At 41.5% G+C, this 19167-nt stretch overlaps 1 protein-coding gene across 2 annotated transcripts in view; it reads right to left on the bottom strand.

The window, feature by feature from the left end:
* The window catches only part of LOC138594447 (replication protein A 70 kDa DNA-binding subunit-like), a 50154-nt gene that overhangs the window by 29240 nt on the left and 1747 nt on the right, over positions 1–19167 (bottom strand). For both annotated transcript variants that reach the window (XM_069665537.1, XM_069665546.1), the window contains 7 exons: positions 19015–19123; positions 18840–18931; positions 18651–18749; positions 8238–8616; positions 5114–5216; positions 4957–5025; positions 1413–1605 (listed from right to left, as the gene is read on the bottom strand). In XM_069665537.1, coding sequence (XP_069521638.1) covers positions 1413–1605; positions 4957–5025; positions 5114–5216; positions 8238–8616; positions 18651–18749; positions 18840–18931; positions 19015–19123 — 1044 coding nt within the window. The remainder of the gene's footprint in view (positions 1–1412; positions 1606–4956; positions 5026–5113; positions 5217–8237; positions 8617–18650; positions 18750–18839; positions 18932–19014; positions 19124–19167) is intronic.

The following is a 19167-nucleotide window of genomic DNA, read 5'->3' as shown; positions in this document are numbered from 1 at the left end:
ATAATGCCGAATGTTACAAGGTATAAGATATGGTATAAGGTGTAATATAAAAGTAGCAATTAAATACAGTATGGCATATGACAGTATGTGTATGTGTATAATGTAGTTTGATATAGAATACAGTGAATAGTTGCAGTAAAATTGCAATAATACAGAAGAATAGTATAATGTAATATACAATATGTGGTATCAATAACAGTAATATATTTATCATAATAATGTCAGTACAGCAGTAAAGACAGAATATCAGATATAATATGGTGTGCATAGTGTTTGTGCATGTATGCAGACAGAAGGAAGTTGTTTCCCTGTTTGCTGCAGACTGCTTATAGTATGTATGACTGTTGGGACAGTGAAAGCACACCTTATCTTTTTCATCTCATTGCATCAAAATGGTGTGAAAGAATGGCCATTATTCCTATTATAGGGCTCCATCCAATAGATCAACATTTCACATGCTTTGTGAGAAAGCACAGCTTGTTTACATATAATTATGTTTCTTAACCACTGAGACTTTAGCGATGTGTTTAATGCAAATGCTTACATTGCGATAACAATTAAATTTTGTGTTATTGCGCAGCTGTACTCCAAAGTATGACTTTAATCTGTTAAGTGCATAACAGGCATAAACGTGGTGAATTCAGGAGTGTAGATCACGCTTATAAACAAACACGTACGCCTACCTCTACACAAACGGCTGGAATTCATCAGGCTGAATCAAGAGCGTCACAAAAAGTGGTTTGACAGGTTAAAAGAGTTTTGTGAATCCACGAATAAAAATTTGGAAAATGTTCTCGCATTTGTCCCAATGAATTCTGGCGCATCTTGTCTTTACACACACGTCAAACTAAGCAAGCTGTAGTGCAAAACATTACTGTCAGTTCTTCTCTGAACACAGAATCTTTTCTTCACCTGACTGGACTAACACAGCGCTCCCTGGGCTGCTGTGTGCTTCTGATGTTCAAAATAAGCATACTTGTACTTGGCATCCGCTCAAGAATGTGGGAGAATCTGTCTTAACTAGCCAGAAAATTCAATATCTGAATGAGTCTGTAGCAAAATAAAATATGCTACACAGTTTCTGCCATACTCTGAATGTCAAACATCTTGTTTCAGTGGTTGTTAACAGTGTTTTGAGAGGGAGTGAGTCACATCATTATCATATCCTCAACACAGATCGCCGACTTGTTTGACACACGTCTATCTGGATCAGTTGACTGTTATTGTTTCTTCGTGGCTCGACTGAAAAAATGGAGCTTGTGATGTGTAGTCTGACTCCGAGTTAAAAATACTGAGCATCTTTGTCTCCTGCTTCCTCTTTTTCTGTCCTTGGCACTTCAGCTTTACCTGCTGACTCACGGTTAAGTTTATATCTCATCAGTAAAAAGGTAAAAATGAACTTAAACTCTTACCAACGATGTCGTTGTTGTCTCTGCTCTCCAGGTCTGCTATGGGCACAAAGTCACAGTGGACTGCAGGGACGCCCTCACTGTCATCACAGGGCACAATGGTTGAGTTGGCATTGAGGGTCATCTCGTAGTCGTTCTTCAGTGTGTTGTACTGTTTGTTGGCCGGCTTCACCGAGGCCTTGGTGATGTAGTACACCTACGGAGACACAGCGAGCAGGGTGTGTTGAGATTTTCAAATTAGACCAAAACAGACTCTGCAAATCAGAAGCAACTCTGAACTAGAATCCGGCATCTGTTTCATTGATCCTGCAGGGGAAATTATCTCTACAATACGGCTTCTGTTCCACAAAAACCTCTTATAAGAAAGGAAAAACCTTCAGGTCTAACTAAGATGTGGTGTCAATGCAGCCACGTTGCTTCTCTAATTCACTAGAAAATAAATGAAGCAAAAATAGATCCTGCTAAACATTCAAACTCAATATGCGAGGCACATTCTTCATTTACTCTCCAAACTCTCGCTCATCCTCCGAGCTCATCTCCATGGCCGTCTCCCTTTCCTCTCCTCCTCTCTCTCTGATGATTTACCCCACATAGAGAGAGTAGCATGAAGCTAATGTGATAAACATTCCGGCCGCTCAGAGTCAGTCACACCCACTCACTGTTCTGTCAATACTCAGATCACGAAGGGAAGACAGATTCATTCCTGTATTTATCTTTGCAGGGCAGAGAGCACAAATTGGATCTGGGGCTGTGTTGGGAGTCACTGCCAGTGGCTGATACCTGAGCCCGTGTGACTAGCGAAATGATGACCGGGGTTAATTGAGTTATTAAGCTCTGTAGGCCGGAGCGAGCTGAGCCAGAGCTTTAACATGTGTTCTACCCGTCTGTGATCACAAAGCCATACAGGAACATGAAGAGGGCATGTGTCTTAAAGAGGCAATGGCGTGTTGCTATTCTTTTAGATTGTAGGTAAAGGTATGTTGGAGTAATCCCCAGGCTTCTCAGCTCAGTCTGCAGGCTGCTGTGAACGCCAGGTTTCACACAGTTTTTGTGACATCACAAAGTGCAGCCTCAGATGGCTTCAGAGAGAGCTGGCCAATCAGAAGAAAGTGGGCTTGTAGGGGCGGGGTTTCTTAAAGGGGCAGAGCTGACTGAGTCATTTCAGGCAGAGGTTGTATGAGTGCCTGCACAGAGCACCAGTGTGAGAAAAATGAGGAGTTTTTTTTATTGTAAATTATGCTACGCTACTACAGGTATCCACAGGTATCACAGAGTGAAATATGAAGCTTGAAATTAGCACAGTATCCCCCCTTTAAATTCCCATATGGAAACTCACTCAAGTTTCATTTGAGGTAGTCTGTGTCCTCATAAGTGAGAATAAATGATAATTAAATATGAATTATTCCTTAATATTGCTGATTATTTAAAGGATCCTCCTGTACGTGCTTTAGTTCTTGTATAAAACTCATTTCATTTGCGGCCCTGCAGCAGGGCGGAGGTCAGCGCCAGTGTCAGTTATGTAACAGGAGCTGGTGCTGCTGGGCATTACACTTCTTACTAAAAGGGCAGTAAAGCAGATGCTTGTTTACACGAGGTCTTGAACCAGGGCGTCTGGTTGAAAGATGATCCTATTAACAAACGCTACGCTAAGATCCTGAGAGGGCGACGGCTTGTCCAAAAAGGTTCATGTATCATAGTGTTTGACTGAATTATGAATGAGTATCACCATTATTGGAGCTGTTCACATTGTTTGTATATTTTGATTATTTTACATTTAGTCATTTATGTATTTATTGTTGTTAAAGACAGATATAAGAAGTTTGAGTTATTAATGTATTTGCTTTTATTTTGAATCGGCAGGACAGGATGGGCGGACACCGGGATGGTTTATTACTCACAAGAACACACCAGAGAAAGCATTGTTGATTGTGAGTACAATGTGTTAAACACATATAAAATAAAGTGTATTTTTGCCCTTGAAAGTTTGCTTTTGATCCTGCGTACGAACCACTCTCCCCGTGCCACTGTGGCTGGTTGGGTTTTTGTTTTTAGTTGGTAGACAAGGCCAAATCACCTCTACAGTGTAAATGATGAGTGTTAGAAAACCTTATGAATGGCTTTTACAATTTTTCAATCAAACTCAATACAATTTTCACAAACGGTATAGATGATGGATGGATGCAGACAGAGAGTTTTTGCTTGCCATAATCGTCCATACTTTCCACACATTCCAGCTGCAGCTGCTCCAAATGGGGAATAACGTATATATATTGTATATTAAATATATGTTGATAGATATAATGATTGCTAAATCATCCACAATACGTCAAAATTATATCTTTCATTAAAAAGCTATGAAACTCATGATTCTTAAAAGCTGATTTTATCGCACATTTTACCTTCATGATAAAATCAGAGCTTCTATAATCTGGATTCTGCTCTTGGCCTTACTTGATTTTTTGATAATTATATAGCCTTAATTTGAGTGTCCTCATTCTGTGTGTTTTGTGAATGTTCGCCAAAGCCTCGCTGTAGCAGTCCGAGTGGATATATTCCAAACTACTGGCCTTTTTTAGAGTGAATTTCCTTTTCTGTGTTTCCCTGGGCAGTGCCTCTTTACTGAGCCGCAGCTGAGGCCATAAATCCTTGTAGATACATTGCCAGGACACACAAACCTCAGTTTGCACTAATTAAGTCGATATCTTTGTCCTAGTAGTCGCATGAAAGTTTATTAGCAGACATCTGAGGCTTTGGACAAACTTTATAAAACATTTTAGAACAGAATAAAGACTTTTTCTCCACATTTCCTTCACTAAGAATACTTTACTGCCAGTACGGAGAGGAATGGTGAATACACCCAACCATAATTGTCTCTCCATATATAGCATGTGAGTTTGCAATAGGATACACCTGAAGAAACCTGACCTATCCTTTAATGTCTCACAGGGAATACGTAAATTAAAAACTAAATGTATCCAAGTCAGAGGAGGAACTTTATAAACACATTCTTCACGGTGAACGCAGCCATTTCTAATAAAATGAAAACAACCATTAGAGAAGGTTCGCGCATTCTTCTCAGCAGCAGACTTGTATATCCACCTGAATGCTCAGTGTGTCTCAAACATATATATTTCAGTAAAATATGACTTAATAAATCCCTTCCACAAATCCTCTAATACTTGCCTCCGGCTCATTCATTGGCCAAAAGTCCTGCAGGCATGAGCGGATTTTGTAGAAGGGTTTATTAGGTAGCACTTTAACAATGATACATTTGTTTGAATCGCTGTGAGCGTACAGGAAGGATACCTGAGACTGAGTCTTATATTTCATAGCCTTTAGATATTGTCTTACGTTTGTCAAAAAGGGGCCTTTAGTCAACCTCATCCAGAGAAATTAAATGGCGACCTCGTTTCTGAGCTTCTTTTAAAAGACGGTGAGAACAAACACGTCCTTGCGGCTCTCTTCGCTTTTGTTCAATGTGCACTAAAGTTACTCAGTGGAGATTAAAGAGAGCTTATCATTTCACGTGAGGGGGGGGTCTGCTCACCTTGCCTTGCTCCACTAGAGAGTAAAACTTGTCCACTTCCTTGTTGAAAGCTGTGATCCTGATTTCTCCCTGTTGAGCAGAACATTTCCATTAAACGACAGCCATGTGTGACGTACTGTATGTTGACATACACGAACATATATAGTGCGCTACTCACGCTGTCGTCCACTATCTCAAAGGAGAAGAGCCTGCCCTCTCCTTTAGAGTTACTCCAGGTGCGGATGTTGGACTTGTTGTTGACTCTGGCTTTGATCGTCCACCTAGAGATAAGCACAAAGTAGATATTGTTAATTATGAATCAACACTTACAAAATATATGATTTATAATACAATATGATGAGTTTTTTGGGGGGAACAACAACCAAATACCCCCAAAAAATCAACTGGTAAATTGTCTAGTCACAGTGAGGGTGCAGCTGTGGCTCAGTGGGAGAGTCGATCGTCTTTCAGTCGGAAGGTTAGTGGTTTCATCCCCCTCCTCAGTCTACATGTTGAAGTGTCCTAGAGCAAGACACTGAACCTCAAATTGCTCCCGGTGGCATAGCCAGCGGTGTGTGAATGTGATGACTGATTGACAGTTGGGCACTTTACCTAGCAGTCTCTGCCATCAGTGTGTGAATGTGTGAGCGTGTGGGTGACATGTAGTGTAAAAGCGCTTTGAGTGCTCGCAAGACTAGAAAAGAGCTATAAAATTACAGACCATTTACAATAGCCAACATTAAAAGTGTGGTGCGACCACAGAGTGTAATGTTGGTCAAAGCTATTAAAATGCTTTAAAGACCCTCTCCAGTGAAAATCAAGTGTTTAACCTTGTAAACATCTGCATGTGGTGTCTTTCATGTGCTACAAGAGACATCAGGGACAACATCAGCAGTCATCTCCATGTCTGCTTTTAAACTGCAGTGTACCAAGGACAGGCTGAACAACACATTTTCAGATTGGCAGGTTTGAGACGTCACAAACCTAAGGAGCCAATCCTGTTAATGGACGGGGTGACGGTATGCATATCATTATATGCAACCTATGGCGACCACTTCGGCGATGCGCGAGCCAGCTGTAACCGTCATCGTAATTTTTGCAAACTCACTACTGACTACTAACGTTAACGTTACTACTACGATGGCAGAGACGCGTTTTGTTTTTGCGTCGGAGCAGGCAGTTGTAAATTTGCACAGTGGGCGGGGACTGTGCAGATTCAGGAACTTTAAATGAGGGAGAAGGAGGAGGTGCCATGGGAGAATTTTTACAAGGTAATTAAACATATTTTCTAAAGAAACAACAGCAGGCACTATTTATTAGTTCAAGCAGAGCATTTAGTATGTCTTACAAAATGACTGGAGCTGCTCTTTAACACTCATATGTATATATATTTTTTCACACTAGTATGGGAGGCGTACTCTGTATCCGCCAATACTGCAGTCTTTGTGTTGGACTCGGTACTGGGAAGGAAAAAATGGTATCAGAACATCTGTAAACTGGAAAATACTTCAATCAAAACCTCCCCAGATGCTCACTGAACAGAAGCTCTGTAAATGTAAAATTAATCATGCTGCGCTTTTCCATTAATCTAAACACTTCTTTCAGGTGGATGCAAACAGAAAACGTCTATTTATCATTTGCTAAAAAGAACACAAACAAAAAGTTTGACCAGCACAGCTGTGTGAAACTTAACTAATAGATTCGCAGTCTAAAGGTCAGCACAAGGAAAGCTGCTGAGCTTTAAAAAGCTCCCTTTTTTCTTAATGAGCATCCCAACTCAGCTCACATCAGTCACGGATGTGAGACACAACTGTGCAACAGAACAATTCCCAAGGAAATAGGATGAGTGTCTTTTTAAAGTTCCATGAAAGCAAAAAAAAAAAACATCCGGCAACTTTCTTTTCAAAGAGTGAACTAGGTGTTGTACATCTGCCAACTCCTGGATGCATTTAAAATGTGCTTCTTGTTCTGTTTTTAACAGCAGCCAACCGAGCTCTGCAGTTTATGCAGCAGCGAGCTTTTTGACTGCGTTGATAATTGTGCAGCGGAGGATATTCATACCATAACTTTGCCTGCAATTAAATCCCCTATCATGAGAGCAGCTGCTGGCCCAGAGTGAACCCCATTCCCTGCTCAGTATGGATAAGACTGCTACACCGAGGTTTATGGCAGCCAAAAGCCAATTATAGCCTGCTCTAGATGCTATTACTTAACACAGGGAGAATGGGATGAGAAAGCCATGCAAACAGCCATAAAAGACCTCGTGCACACTTACACACATCATCCCTATATAACCTACTGTATGTAACACACATTATGCACTCTCCCTCTCACACGAACGTACAGAGAAGAGCAGCTGCTGAAGTCATCTCTTTTACTCACTGTAGGTACTCCCCAACTTCAAAGTTAGAACAGTCATCAGTTTATTACAACACCTAGAGGCACAGTTATCTTTACAGCTTGCAATTTCAAACAGGGCTACGTTATCAAAGCCCAAACAGAGAGAGAGAGAGAGAGTGAGTGTAGACAGGGTACCTTTACTCACATCGGAACTACATCTTGTATGTGCTCGTGTCTATTTCTGGACAACTTAAAAAAAGGTCAGAGACTTAAGCCACATGAAACGATAAGAAGCGAAAAGGGGGGAGAAACAGCAGAAAAATGGAACCCTAAGGGAGGTGCAGAAATTGTGAGAGGGAAGGAAGGGAGAAAAAAAAAAACCCTGAAAACTAGGAAGGCCAAATCCCCACCAGGCCAAATAACAGACTCAAAACCTCAGCAGTCATAAAGACCCAGCTGCTATTAAAATGTCAATTTCTGTGGCAGGATCGGTCATTTCATTTCATTTCCATGCAGATGGGCTGGCTTACATGCACACGCAGAAAACACACACAGCCACACGCATTGGTACAGGAAAAAAATTATGTTCTCACACACACACACACACACACACACACACACACACACACACACACACACACACACAGAAAGAGAGACAGATTTCTAAACATGCCCCAAAGTGCTACTCAGAAATGGCAGCAAACAGGGAATCGGAGTCGCAGCATGAGAGGAAAGAGTTTAGCTGATGAATGAGCAGAAAGGGAAAAAAAATCAAAGCTTAATCATCAGAAAACGTATGAAGTACAGTACGGAGTTTCTTGGAGTATGGAAATAAATGTGGGTCAGGTTCATTGCTTTATAGATATTCAATCTAGGTTGTGTCTAGACTCTCCAACAGACAACGTACATACACAGTATGCGAAAGCAGGCACATGTCGACACGGACACACAATTTAACTTACTTGCTTTGGTAGGGGTTGAGGCCAGCAATGGAAATCACTTTTGTTGAGGAACCTGGAGAGGAGCCGGTTGCCTTCGTGGGTGAGAACTTCATGGGCGAGGCCTTCATGGGCGAGGCCTTCATTGGGGAAAACTTCATGGGTGAAGCTTTCATGGGCGAGGCCTTCATTGGGGAAAACTTCATGGGTGAAGCTTTCATGGGTGACGTGTCCATTGTAGGAGCCTTCATGGGTGAAGTTTTCATTGGGGAAAACTTCATGGGTGAAGCTTTCATGGGTGACGCCGCCATTGTAGGAGCCTTCATGGGTGAAGTCTCCATGGGTGAAGCACTCATGGGGGAAACTTTCATGGTTGACCTTCCTGCAAAACCTCTGCTGGAGCCTGGAGGCAAAGAAAGAGAGAAGAGAATTAACAAGAATCGATTCATTCAAGTCCTTTCTCAAACTATAAGAGACAGGAATCTGTTGCCCTTTTTACACTGCGATTCCGCGCTGTAACGAAGCTCCGCCGTCATGCCGTCTGCCATTTTATATTGGACCATGCAACACCGGCATAAAGCCACCCCAGTGTGTGTTTTTACGTAGCGTCCCGGTGCAAAACGTGCGCGACAGTGTAAACAAACAGCGCGTGCTTCAAATAAACACACACAGCGCACTGTTCCGCCCTGCTGGCTCTGCTATTTACACAGAAGCCATTATGCATCTGTTACTACCTCCGATGTCGGCTCAGAGGCGGAACGACTTTGCTCCACCATTCCGCCTCGGTGCGTTTTACATAGAAGACGGGACGTAACAATAATAACGTAATAATCCAGCCTTTAACCGGCAGTGTATAAGGGGCTTGTCGGCCTGCCTGCCTGCCCTTCACTTTTCTCTACACCGTCTGTTCAGTCAACTTGATATTTGGTGGAAATATTGCAGAAGACCCGAGGGAGTGCAGTGCGGAATTTGGTGTATTTTGAAATGAGGTTGGCGATATGACAAAAAACAGTTTGGTCAAGTACTTTTAAACCACAGCCTTTAGAAACAAAGGTGTATTGCCATTGATCCAAGATAGTGCAGTGATGAGTGGGAAGACAGTTTGATGAATGGTAAACTGTTGACAGTGATGCACTTCCAGGGTGACAAAGTCATGTGTCCCGCTACATGTTGACAATGCCCGACCATGTTTCAAGTTGCAATCTCTGAGGCGACCAACCAACCTTTTTGGGCATGCACAATGTAGAATGACTCAAAATGTATTTTTTTTAAATTATTGGAATACTGTTGCAGCAGAACCAGCGAAAATGTCAATGCAACTTGACCTGTGAGAGTTTGGTCACACATTGGCCTTGTTAAGCTAACATGGCTAATGTAGCCTTGAGCTGCAAGCCTTAAGCAGAGGTGAGGAGCAGACTAATACTTTCTTTCAAACGTTAGACCCACATATTTTTATTTTTCAAACGTCCGTCTTGATATCCAACGGACACCGCCTCAAGCGATGTCCCTCTTTTCAGATATCATGCTCCCTCTGAAGCCACAGAAGGCTTTACACAGCTTTTTTCACATATGCAGTTAATTTCTCAAGACACATAATCGGACTTTGGTGTAGAAAATCGATGGCACGCCCCTTTAAATGAATATCTGGACGGTTTATGTTCATTTATACACAAGTATTTAAACGTTCAACACATTGCGAGGTACTCGTTACCTCAAACTATATGCTGAAGTTATCAGTAGTAGTTGCTGAGCTGGTGGAGTCCCTCCCAGTTTCCCATAAGGCAGTAGAAACTTAATTAAACACCCTGACAAAATATGAAAGTATTTAAATATGAATGGTGCTGCTGTTATCTGATCATGTGAGCTGATGCCAAAATGAGGAAAAAAGCCGAGAAGGTAAAAGTCTCCCCACAGGTCTGTCTGTAAACGGACTCCATTCCCCGTTAACATCAGCTTGTGCCAAAGAATGAAACTTTGTTTTTCTTCTTGGCTGCCAATCAATTATTAATTTGGTAATTACTGCGCTTATGCCTTTTAGTCATAGGAGAAAGAATAATTAGGATTAGTTATCAGAGTAGAAGTCCTGAGGCCAAGACACAGGACATAAATCAGTAGAGACCAGCCTTAACCGTAATCATCTGTTATACTGAGTCTGAGTGAAAGGTTTGATTTGTGAGGGTGATACGCATAATCCAAAAGGACATTTGAGTGTCCATATTAGTGCTAATAATCAATTACTTGTTTATTATGTAACACAAACCTATAAAGTGTAATTGTACTGCGGCCTCGAAAGGTGCCAGCCACAGGATGAATTTGTCAGACATGATCAGACGATCGCCTGCAGCATAATAATGTGTAATTGATCAAGGTGAGAGCAGCTCAACAAAATAATCAGAGAACACTGCAAAAATATGTTTTTCTCTGGATCTTCTATTTAAAGTCGAGCTGAAACGGCATTTCGAGAGTATCTAGCTTCCGTATTGTGATGTATTTCCGAGTGAAACAGGACGTGCAGGCGGGACATATCATTAGAGGGATTTGATTTGATCGTTGAGAAGTGGGCGTAGACAGACGTTCTCCACAGCGCAGTAGCTAGCTAACTGACCGAACGTTCTTGGTGCTCTGTGGCTAAATGTTGCAGATTGATTGGTTGAAATTGGTTGGTTCTAGCCTACGTAAGCACACAGGATATATTTTTTTTTTTTACAGGAAGAAAAAATGATCGGATTTTGATATAAGAATACGAAGAAATTGATTTTCTGTATTTTTTTGGCCTATATTATTAAATAGATGCACAATATAACCGGGGATTTGATCTAAACGGATTAAAATGACATTTTTAATTTCACCTCGACTTTAAAGGTTTGTGTAAAATGAACTTTTGTTTTAGTGTAAACAACAATTGTCCCGGGTTCCAAATAAAATATTCTCATTCAGGTCTTTTATTTGCAGAAAATGACGACTGGTTAAAGCTCCTGTGAGGAATTTTTCACTAGTTATGAAACAGACTGAAAGGAATAATGATTAATTAATGATTACTCTATATGACCTACAAAAATAAACCAGACCCTCAGTGACAAGATTGATTATTTCTATATAGTTATTTTCGATGCCTGAAACTGTAGGTGGGGGGTAGGTGTCAGACGAAGCGATTAACTGCACGCTGCCTTTGTTTACATCTTCCAGGGTGTAAATTTAAAGCGAGTATATGACTGTTAAAGACAGCAGGATGAGATCTTACCACCACTTAAACATGCACAGGACAAAATCAGCAAAGAGATACGAGGTATGGCTTTGTCCACAGGGGGCGCCAAAATCGACACAAACCAAAAGTTCAGTTAAGCTTTAAGAGAACCAAAAGAGGCAAAAAAGATGTTTTCAGATCTCGAATATCGCAAAGAAAACAAGTTCATGTTTGATTTCAAACAACAGAATATTATTTTTTAAGTGAGGACGAGTTCAGAAATCAATATTTGGTGGAATGACCAGGTTTTAATTACAGCTTGGCATGCACTCCACCAGTCTTCCACATTGCTGTTGGGCGACGTTAGGCCATCCATCCATCCATCTTCCTGATGATCACATTGCAGAGGTTTTTAATGGGTTTCAGATCTGGATACCTTCACTGGCTTAAGCAAACTGAGCTGTAGTTTGCTGTCCTAGCTTCAATTGAATAAAAGTGACAATGGCAGCAAACTTGAGCAGTTCGGACCGGCCCACAGAATCACAAGGTGTCATCTCACCTCCCACAGTAAAGTAGCATCAGCCCGGACCAGCAGCGACTCACACTGTTGTCAAAATACATTTTTATGCACCGGATGATGTCTGACGTTGGCATGAATGAGCTGCCATATTGAGCAAAAGCATTTGAGGGATGAATTGTCAGGGATGAAACAAGGTGTGATTCCACAGAGACGCCTCCCTCTGATTTAAGCTCCAACAAACACTCACCTCTATGATCCCCTCCTTTGCGAGTGTGAATGTGTGCGTGTTTCATGAGCAAATACATTTGGGAAATCACAGATTGAACTGCGTTTTTTTTTTTTAGGCAGGGGGTAATTAACATCAATATTCATACACACGCTATCCGGATGGAGTGGTGGAGGAGAGAGCGAGAGATGAGAAGGGGAGATGATAGGTGTAGTTGGGGTGTGGTGGGGATTCAGAGGTTTATCAAGGATCCTCATTTTTTCTGATCTAATGATCTGAGCTAATATGTATGCCGGTAACGGATTCAACAGCTGCTGTGTGTGAAACGTGCTGCGTGTAGGAGAGAAATATATAGACAAGAAAAAAGGAATGAATAGAGAAAGTGAATAAAAAAGCGAGTGTGTAAAAATGTGTTTGAGTTTATGAGAGAGAGAGAGAGAGAGGGGGGAGGAGGAGAGGGAAGGAGTTGTGGAGACAAAGAAAAACCTGCAGAGAATGGTTAGTGATGAATAATGAATTTTTTTTTTAACTGCACTTCAGCGAGAGCACATCTCTTTTTGGAATTTAAATATCATCCACCGAGCAGTTTGAAGGTAGTCTATTTCAAGGAGAGCTGCTGATGAATATGTAAATGAGAACACAGGGATGTCGGTGACTACTGTGTCATGACCTTTGACTCCGCACATCCTGCTGAAGGACTCGATTTTTTAAAGACATTTCAGGATTTTAATTTGAATATTGTGATCACATTTTTATTCATTTTTCGACACAAGAATAAAAATGTTCTCTGATCACATCCTCCCACTCCGAGGGCGTCAGAGGTCACTACTGAAGAGAGAGCTTTGAGCTTACAGGGGGGGCTTTCCATTCAGTTTATTATGCTGCGTCTTCACCCCTCTGTCCTCTTGCCCCCATGACCTTGAAGTGATCAAGGTCGGCTATAATCAAGAATGATCCGATCCTTACATTTATCACAGAGATGACAAAGAGATGGAGCCACATGTGCAGCCTATAAGGAAATGTTTTCACGACACGTGATCTGACTGATGTAGAAACAGCAGTATTGCAATATTCATATTATTGCATGATTGTATAAATGTAGATAGAGCAAGTTAACTGTAGGAAAACAATAAGAGCACCAACAGCAGCTCATGTTTATCCTGCCAATAATCTATAATTACAGATCCTACATAAAAATGTAGGCAGGGACTGATTTTTTTTGTACGGGAAGTGTTCTGGTTTCCGTTTGTGGTATGCTTGTAGTCCGAGTAATATTGACCAATCACGTATCAGCAGGCTGCGGCGTATGCGGGAAACACAGTCTGTGTGGAGAGCAAAAGCAAGCGGAACATGATCTCCCATCAGCGCCGTCTGACAGCTATTTAGCTTCTTACTAATCTCTATAAACAGACATCTGCATGCTAACGGCTAACAAACCGTTCTAGATCTAAAATTCAACGTGAGTCAAATTCCCTTGATGCTGTGTCACAAAAGCTGCCAATTTCTGATGCATTCGAGGAAGTCAGGAAAACAAACAATCATTTTAAAAATAGTTTTCTTCTCCTGTTGAGGACAGACCTGACGAAGCTTCATTTGTACTTTTTACAAATCTGCATCATGATGTTGTTATTTCAACAAAACTAAGACCTGTTAAAGTAAATCACAAGAAAAACGGGTTCTCTTACGGGTTCGTATCGCAGTACTTGGTAAGTTACACAGAGGCTTCACTCTGGATATTTACAGTGAAACTAAGACTCGCCAGAAACAGATGAACGGGCGCTCCACCAGGGGACATAATAACCCAAGAAATTACAGCGTTTTTATTGCAGACATATCTGGAGGGGCGAAGTTCGCTTTACTTTTGATCTGAACACACGGTCGCTTCTCAGGTGGCTAACTGGCCTGTTAACGATGCAGCTCACTGAAAAGGAAGTCTTGGATGGAAGTCCTTATCGCTAAATGCTGGCTTAACCAGACATGCCCGACACTGTTGTTTCCAGAGGCTATGTCGTTTCAGATGATAGCCGTTGGGTTCGGAGATTGTCCGGCCAATATCTAGAATTGACATCCATCAGTGTTTCCCAAAGAATGGCTGTGTAACTGAGGCCCGGCCGGGGGACAGGGGACGTGTTTCTATTGTTAAAGTGTTTGAAGAGAGACATTAACCTAAAAAAAAGAAAACAGCATTAATAGACCTACATTTAACAGGGATGTTCGCACCACATTCATTTACAGGAGAGACACGAGAGAACGTCCCTCTGTGTTTCTCTACAGAGCATGTGATCGTCAGTAAAACCCTCTTGCGACAGTTGAACGAGCGGCTAGGCGGGGGGAGATTGTTCCCTAATTGATCGCAGATGGCGTCGCTCTACAGGCGGATAAAAATAAATCCAATATGAAAAAAGAATACTTAAAAAAATGAATCTTATTCATCAGCAAAGTGTTATTTTTCTTCTTCTTTTCAGCTCAAAGTACATCTCGGCTTCTTTGGGAAAAGCGTTTTCCGACACAGCTGCTGAATTGTAGTCATAATAAAGTTGTGATTATACAGTCCTGTAATATCCAGCTTGAGCCTGACCAGCACAACAGCAGCCTTTTACAGACAAATGGATTTTATTTTAGTGCTCCCTCTTGTCTGTTATTTCCTTACAGTAAAATACAAATGTATTTGTCTATTGAAGTCATTTCTACCTTTCTTCAACAAGCAATAGATCTATAACTGCTACTGGGAGCATCAGGCATCAGGTGATCTCTTTAAAATTGTTATTAATATATATTTATACACATTATGGGACATCTGAGATTCTGTGCATCATATGAGCCGCCTCGTGAAAATGGTGCTGGAGTGAGAAAGGATGTCCCATTTGGTGAAAACAATTCCTCCCTCTTTATACTGCATGTCTCGCTCTTCTATAGATGCCGGGAGGAGCTTAGATACAAGGAAGTGAAGGAAGCAAGCACACGTCAGCCTATTGGAAGCACCGAGGGATTGTTTGCTGCTTGAGGAATATTAAGTCTTGAACCCTGGACCTTTAATAATAAAGATACTCTAATGATAAGGATAAGCGCTCAGTGAAGAAACCCCTCCCCTTGTGCTCTCATCCCAATACTCAGAATTAACCCAACCTAGAACCGCAACCCAAGCAGCATTGCCAACTTCAACAGACCGAGGCTCCGCCAAGTGAGCTCCAAGTATTGACAACGCCAATACTACCTACCCTACCACGTGGCTTCTACTGCCCCGACAATTCAAACTTGTAGTTAGATGAGCAGCGAGAGCCAGCACACCAACAGGGTTATCAAGTGGGCACCTCCCTTCACCGGTGTTTGTGCCAAAGTGGCTGTCTCTGAACACAATGGGCACGATGGGTCCCCCTCTACCAAACTTTTTAGTTAGATGAAGTGTCCTGATTTGAATCGTCATTTGTGACTTACTGGAACTGCATGTAAAAATATTAGGGATGCATGAGATTATCAGCACTGCAGATATGTCATAATTCTGCCAATATTTTCTACAGAAAAAACAACGCTTTAATTCTGCCTAAATACTCGATGATTCCCTGAAAAAGCTTGACTTAATGCTACGACATTATCTCGACACAAGCGTGCACGCGCGCACTGCCTGCGCAAAGTTATCAACAATATACAAATAAAGACTAAAAAGTCACAGAAACTCGAGCCAATGAATAGAAGTTCAACAACTTTCACAACTCTTAACTAGCTAACAGTTAGCTCGCATTCTCGTCATTTTACCGGACTTAACATCAAACACGCTGAAAATACTCTCGCAGCCAGAGCCGCCGCTAACAGAATGTAACATAAACATAATTGCAAACCTAACTTACATTTTCATGGACGCAAACACGACAAAAAGAGAAAGTCGGCGATCGCTGATGTCTCTGCACTAGGTGCAGTAAACAAGCCGGGGGGATGCTGCATTCAGGTGCGCTCAGATACGTGAGTGATCAGACACATGACCTTTTGTACAGGGTGCAAGATGTCTGTGGTATGGCAGTTTTTGGCGACTACAATAAGAGTAGCCATGATGTCAATTCCACTACAGGGGAGACTTGATGTTCTCTGTAATTAGGTAGAAAAAAAAACATGTGCCTAATATATCCGTATCAAAATTGGCAAAAAGGGTTGGAAAATATCGGTAAAAAATCCAATGCGTGCATCCGTAAAAAATATCAAACACTTACTGAGACAACATACTTTAAAACATGGTGCATGACGCTTGTTTCTGGCTCTGTCGAGGAGTGCAGCACCATTTCGTCACCTGGACAATTAAGCAGAGCAGCAGGTTCTGTGCATGTGTCTGAACAAACACGAGTCAAAGAGTCGCATGAGCTGCTTAATGCACCGCCTCGATCTTTGCTGAGTCAAACGAGTTGACTTTCTCTCCCTCCGTCTGTGCATCGCTACGAGGGGATTCAGTCCACAACACAATATTCATGAAGCCATGAACTGGAGGAGCCATCGGCCCACACAATCTCCCTCAGTCACAACACACACACACACACACACACACACACACACACACACACACACACACACCTACACATGCACAAACACACAACATATACCAAGCACTCATTATCCACCCACATGCCCACATCCTCCACTGAGGAGGACTGTTGGTATGTTTCTGCCACATAACAAAATCGATGTGGATGCTGGGAGCAGCTGGTGGAATAAAACGACTGAGTGAAACAAAGGCTAAGCTAATAAAAGAAGAGGCAATAAAGCAGGGGCTACTTTAAGCGTGATACATGGCACCGGCTATTCTGGCACAAAGCCAACAATCATTTGGAGGTCCTATTCTCTTATAAAATCTGGTTGGTGGTAAAACACTGAAAGGTGAAAGTTATGGTGTCCAGCAGCCGCAGTGGCCAGCGGGCAACAAGATAGTTTCCTGCTCTTATAGCTGAGCAGTAAACACAATAAAAAAGGTGAACAGAGTCCTATTAAAATATGGCATAAAAACAAAGACACTACAGTCTGTGCTCCTTCCCGTTTCTACCTTACACTGGTTAGAAACTACCCTGTGCCTTATTATCGCCTTTAATCGACTTCTTCACCCACAGTCACAGTACAGCCTTCAAACACTGAAGTCGCACGAACATCAAAGGAACGAACAGCAGGATTTACTTCTCAAAACATAGTGCTGCTTCAAGTGTTGTATGGTTAATATGATTGAAAGCCGAACACTTAAGACTCTGGTTGTCCCAAATTATGGCTGCAGAACAACAGTATTGAGGAGAAAAACCTCGGAGGGGAGTGCAACTCATTCATCAGCCACCCTTCAGAGGGTGCATGGCTCCCTCTGTTGGCAGGATGAGGAACTGTCAAATCATTCAAATGTCCTGTGAAATAACTAGGCCAAGACTCCTGCTACACGGCTCCATCAGTTTGAGGCGTATCTGAAGCTATCATTCCAATGTTCCCACAATGCAACACACCAGATAGTATTTTGTTGAATAGAACATGTTATGTTGTTTAAAGGTTACAATGAGACATCTGATCATCTAACTAACAGAGGAGCTAATATTTCACAAAGCCCGAAATGATGTTAAATTACAAATCCTGATCTTGAAAGCGATCTCCATTTTATTCCCACAATTCTTATTATCATTTATATAATTTAATTTATATATTGCACATTTATAGAGGTCTATTTTGGTGGATGCAGAAGAAAGAATCATTTCTGCACCTTCTTGTCAACAAAACTGTATTCAGGTTGATGCTCAGCTCATTTAATTTTGCTAAATGAAGAAATTAGTACTTGATTGTATTAGTGATGTATTTAATTACTGTAATCTGCTTTGCAAACTAGTAGTATTAATCTACATGTATTATCATTGCATGGAGAGCCTGAGGGCCTGTAGGTGCATTTTTATCGTGTTTAAAAATGATTTATTCAGACATCTTTGCCTTGCATGCAGTGAAAATATACACATATGTTTTTCTGCTAATGTTATTACACCATGAGTATCACCCATAGACTGTAAAAAAAGATGGACGACATGACAGCCCCCTAACAGTGAAGCCAAAACCTCTCTATCGCCCCCTGCTGACCAGCTGCAGTATAGGTCATAAAGCCCGCCTCCTCCATGTTATCAAATGGGACATGAGTCATACCATAAAATCAAAATACATCAAATAAATGTTTCTCAAACATGGTTTCTGTAGTTAGTTCTTATCATGCCGATTTACGTCCAAGTGTTCATTTTTCTGACAAGTTTATTTTTAATTAGTTATTTGATGCTGTAAAAAGGATGATTGACAGCTCTGTTGACAATTACGGCTCCTGCGATCATAATAAAAAGCTGTGATTTATGATATTTCTGAGATTTCAAAACAAGACCAAAGACCAGTTTGATTCATATTTCCAGGATTGCACACAAAAGTATTCAGCTAAAATAAATTAAAAGTGTGATATTTTGATTTTCCAGTTCATACGCAAAGGCATGAAATCATAGACAAAATCTTTAATATGGCACTCACTGTTGTTGTTCCTATCGGAGGATCCAGGAACTGCATCAGGCGGAGGCGATGCTGCGAGAGAGCTACTCGAGTCCGGACTTTGCATCTGTGACGTGTTATCTGGAAGTTGAACAAACACCATAAAGGACCTGCAGTGCCTCCTTATTACCATTTACGACTTCATGCATGTTCATTTTAAAAGAACCATACCATCTGTATTGTATGGAATGGGATCTCCAATCATCCCTCCTGTTTCCTCTGCAGACTGTATTACCTCCATGTCAATCACAGTCAGCACAAGCCTGGAAGAAAATAACAATAAGCATGAAGTAAACAGAAGGGTGAGGAAGGAAAGAAGGACAGAAACAAAGTATGAAACACATACCTGCCATCTGCCAAGGTGTTGGGGCTGGTCTTCTTCACCTTACACACACAGTTTGGTACCAGGAGGTCCTCTTCGTACAGGTGGTTTAACTGTGTGGCCAGCAGGAAAGCTACATACACAAACACAGACATACCCAAATATATTATTTGATAA

This window comes from Semicossyphus pulcher, unplaced genomic scaffold, assembly GCF_022749685.1.
Source record: "Semicossyphus pulcher isolate SPU_LCO1_2020_fin unplaced genomic scaffold, fSemPul1.0.p SCAF_10, whole genome shotgun sequence".
NCBI classification, from domain to species: Eukaryota; Metazoa; Chordata; class Actinopteri; order Labriformes; family Labridae; genus Semicossyphus; species Semicossyphus pulcher.
The sequence above is the reverse complement of the archived record's forward strand: the minus strand, read 5'-3'. Positions and strand labels throughout refer to the sequence as shown.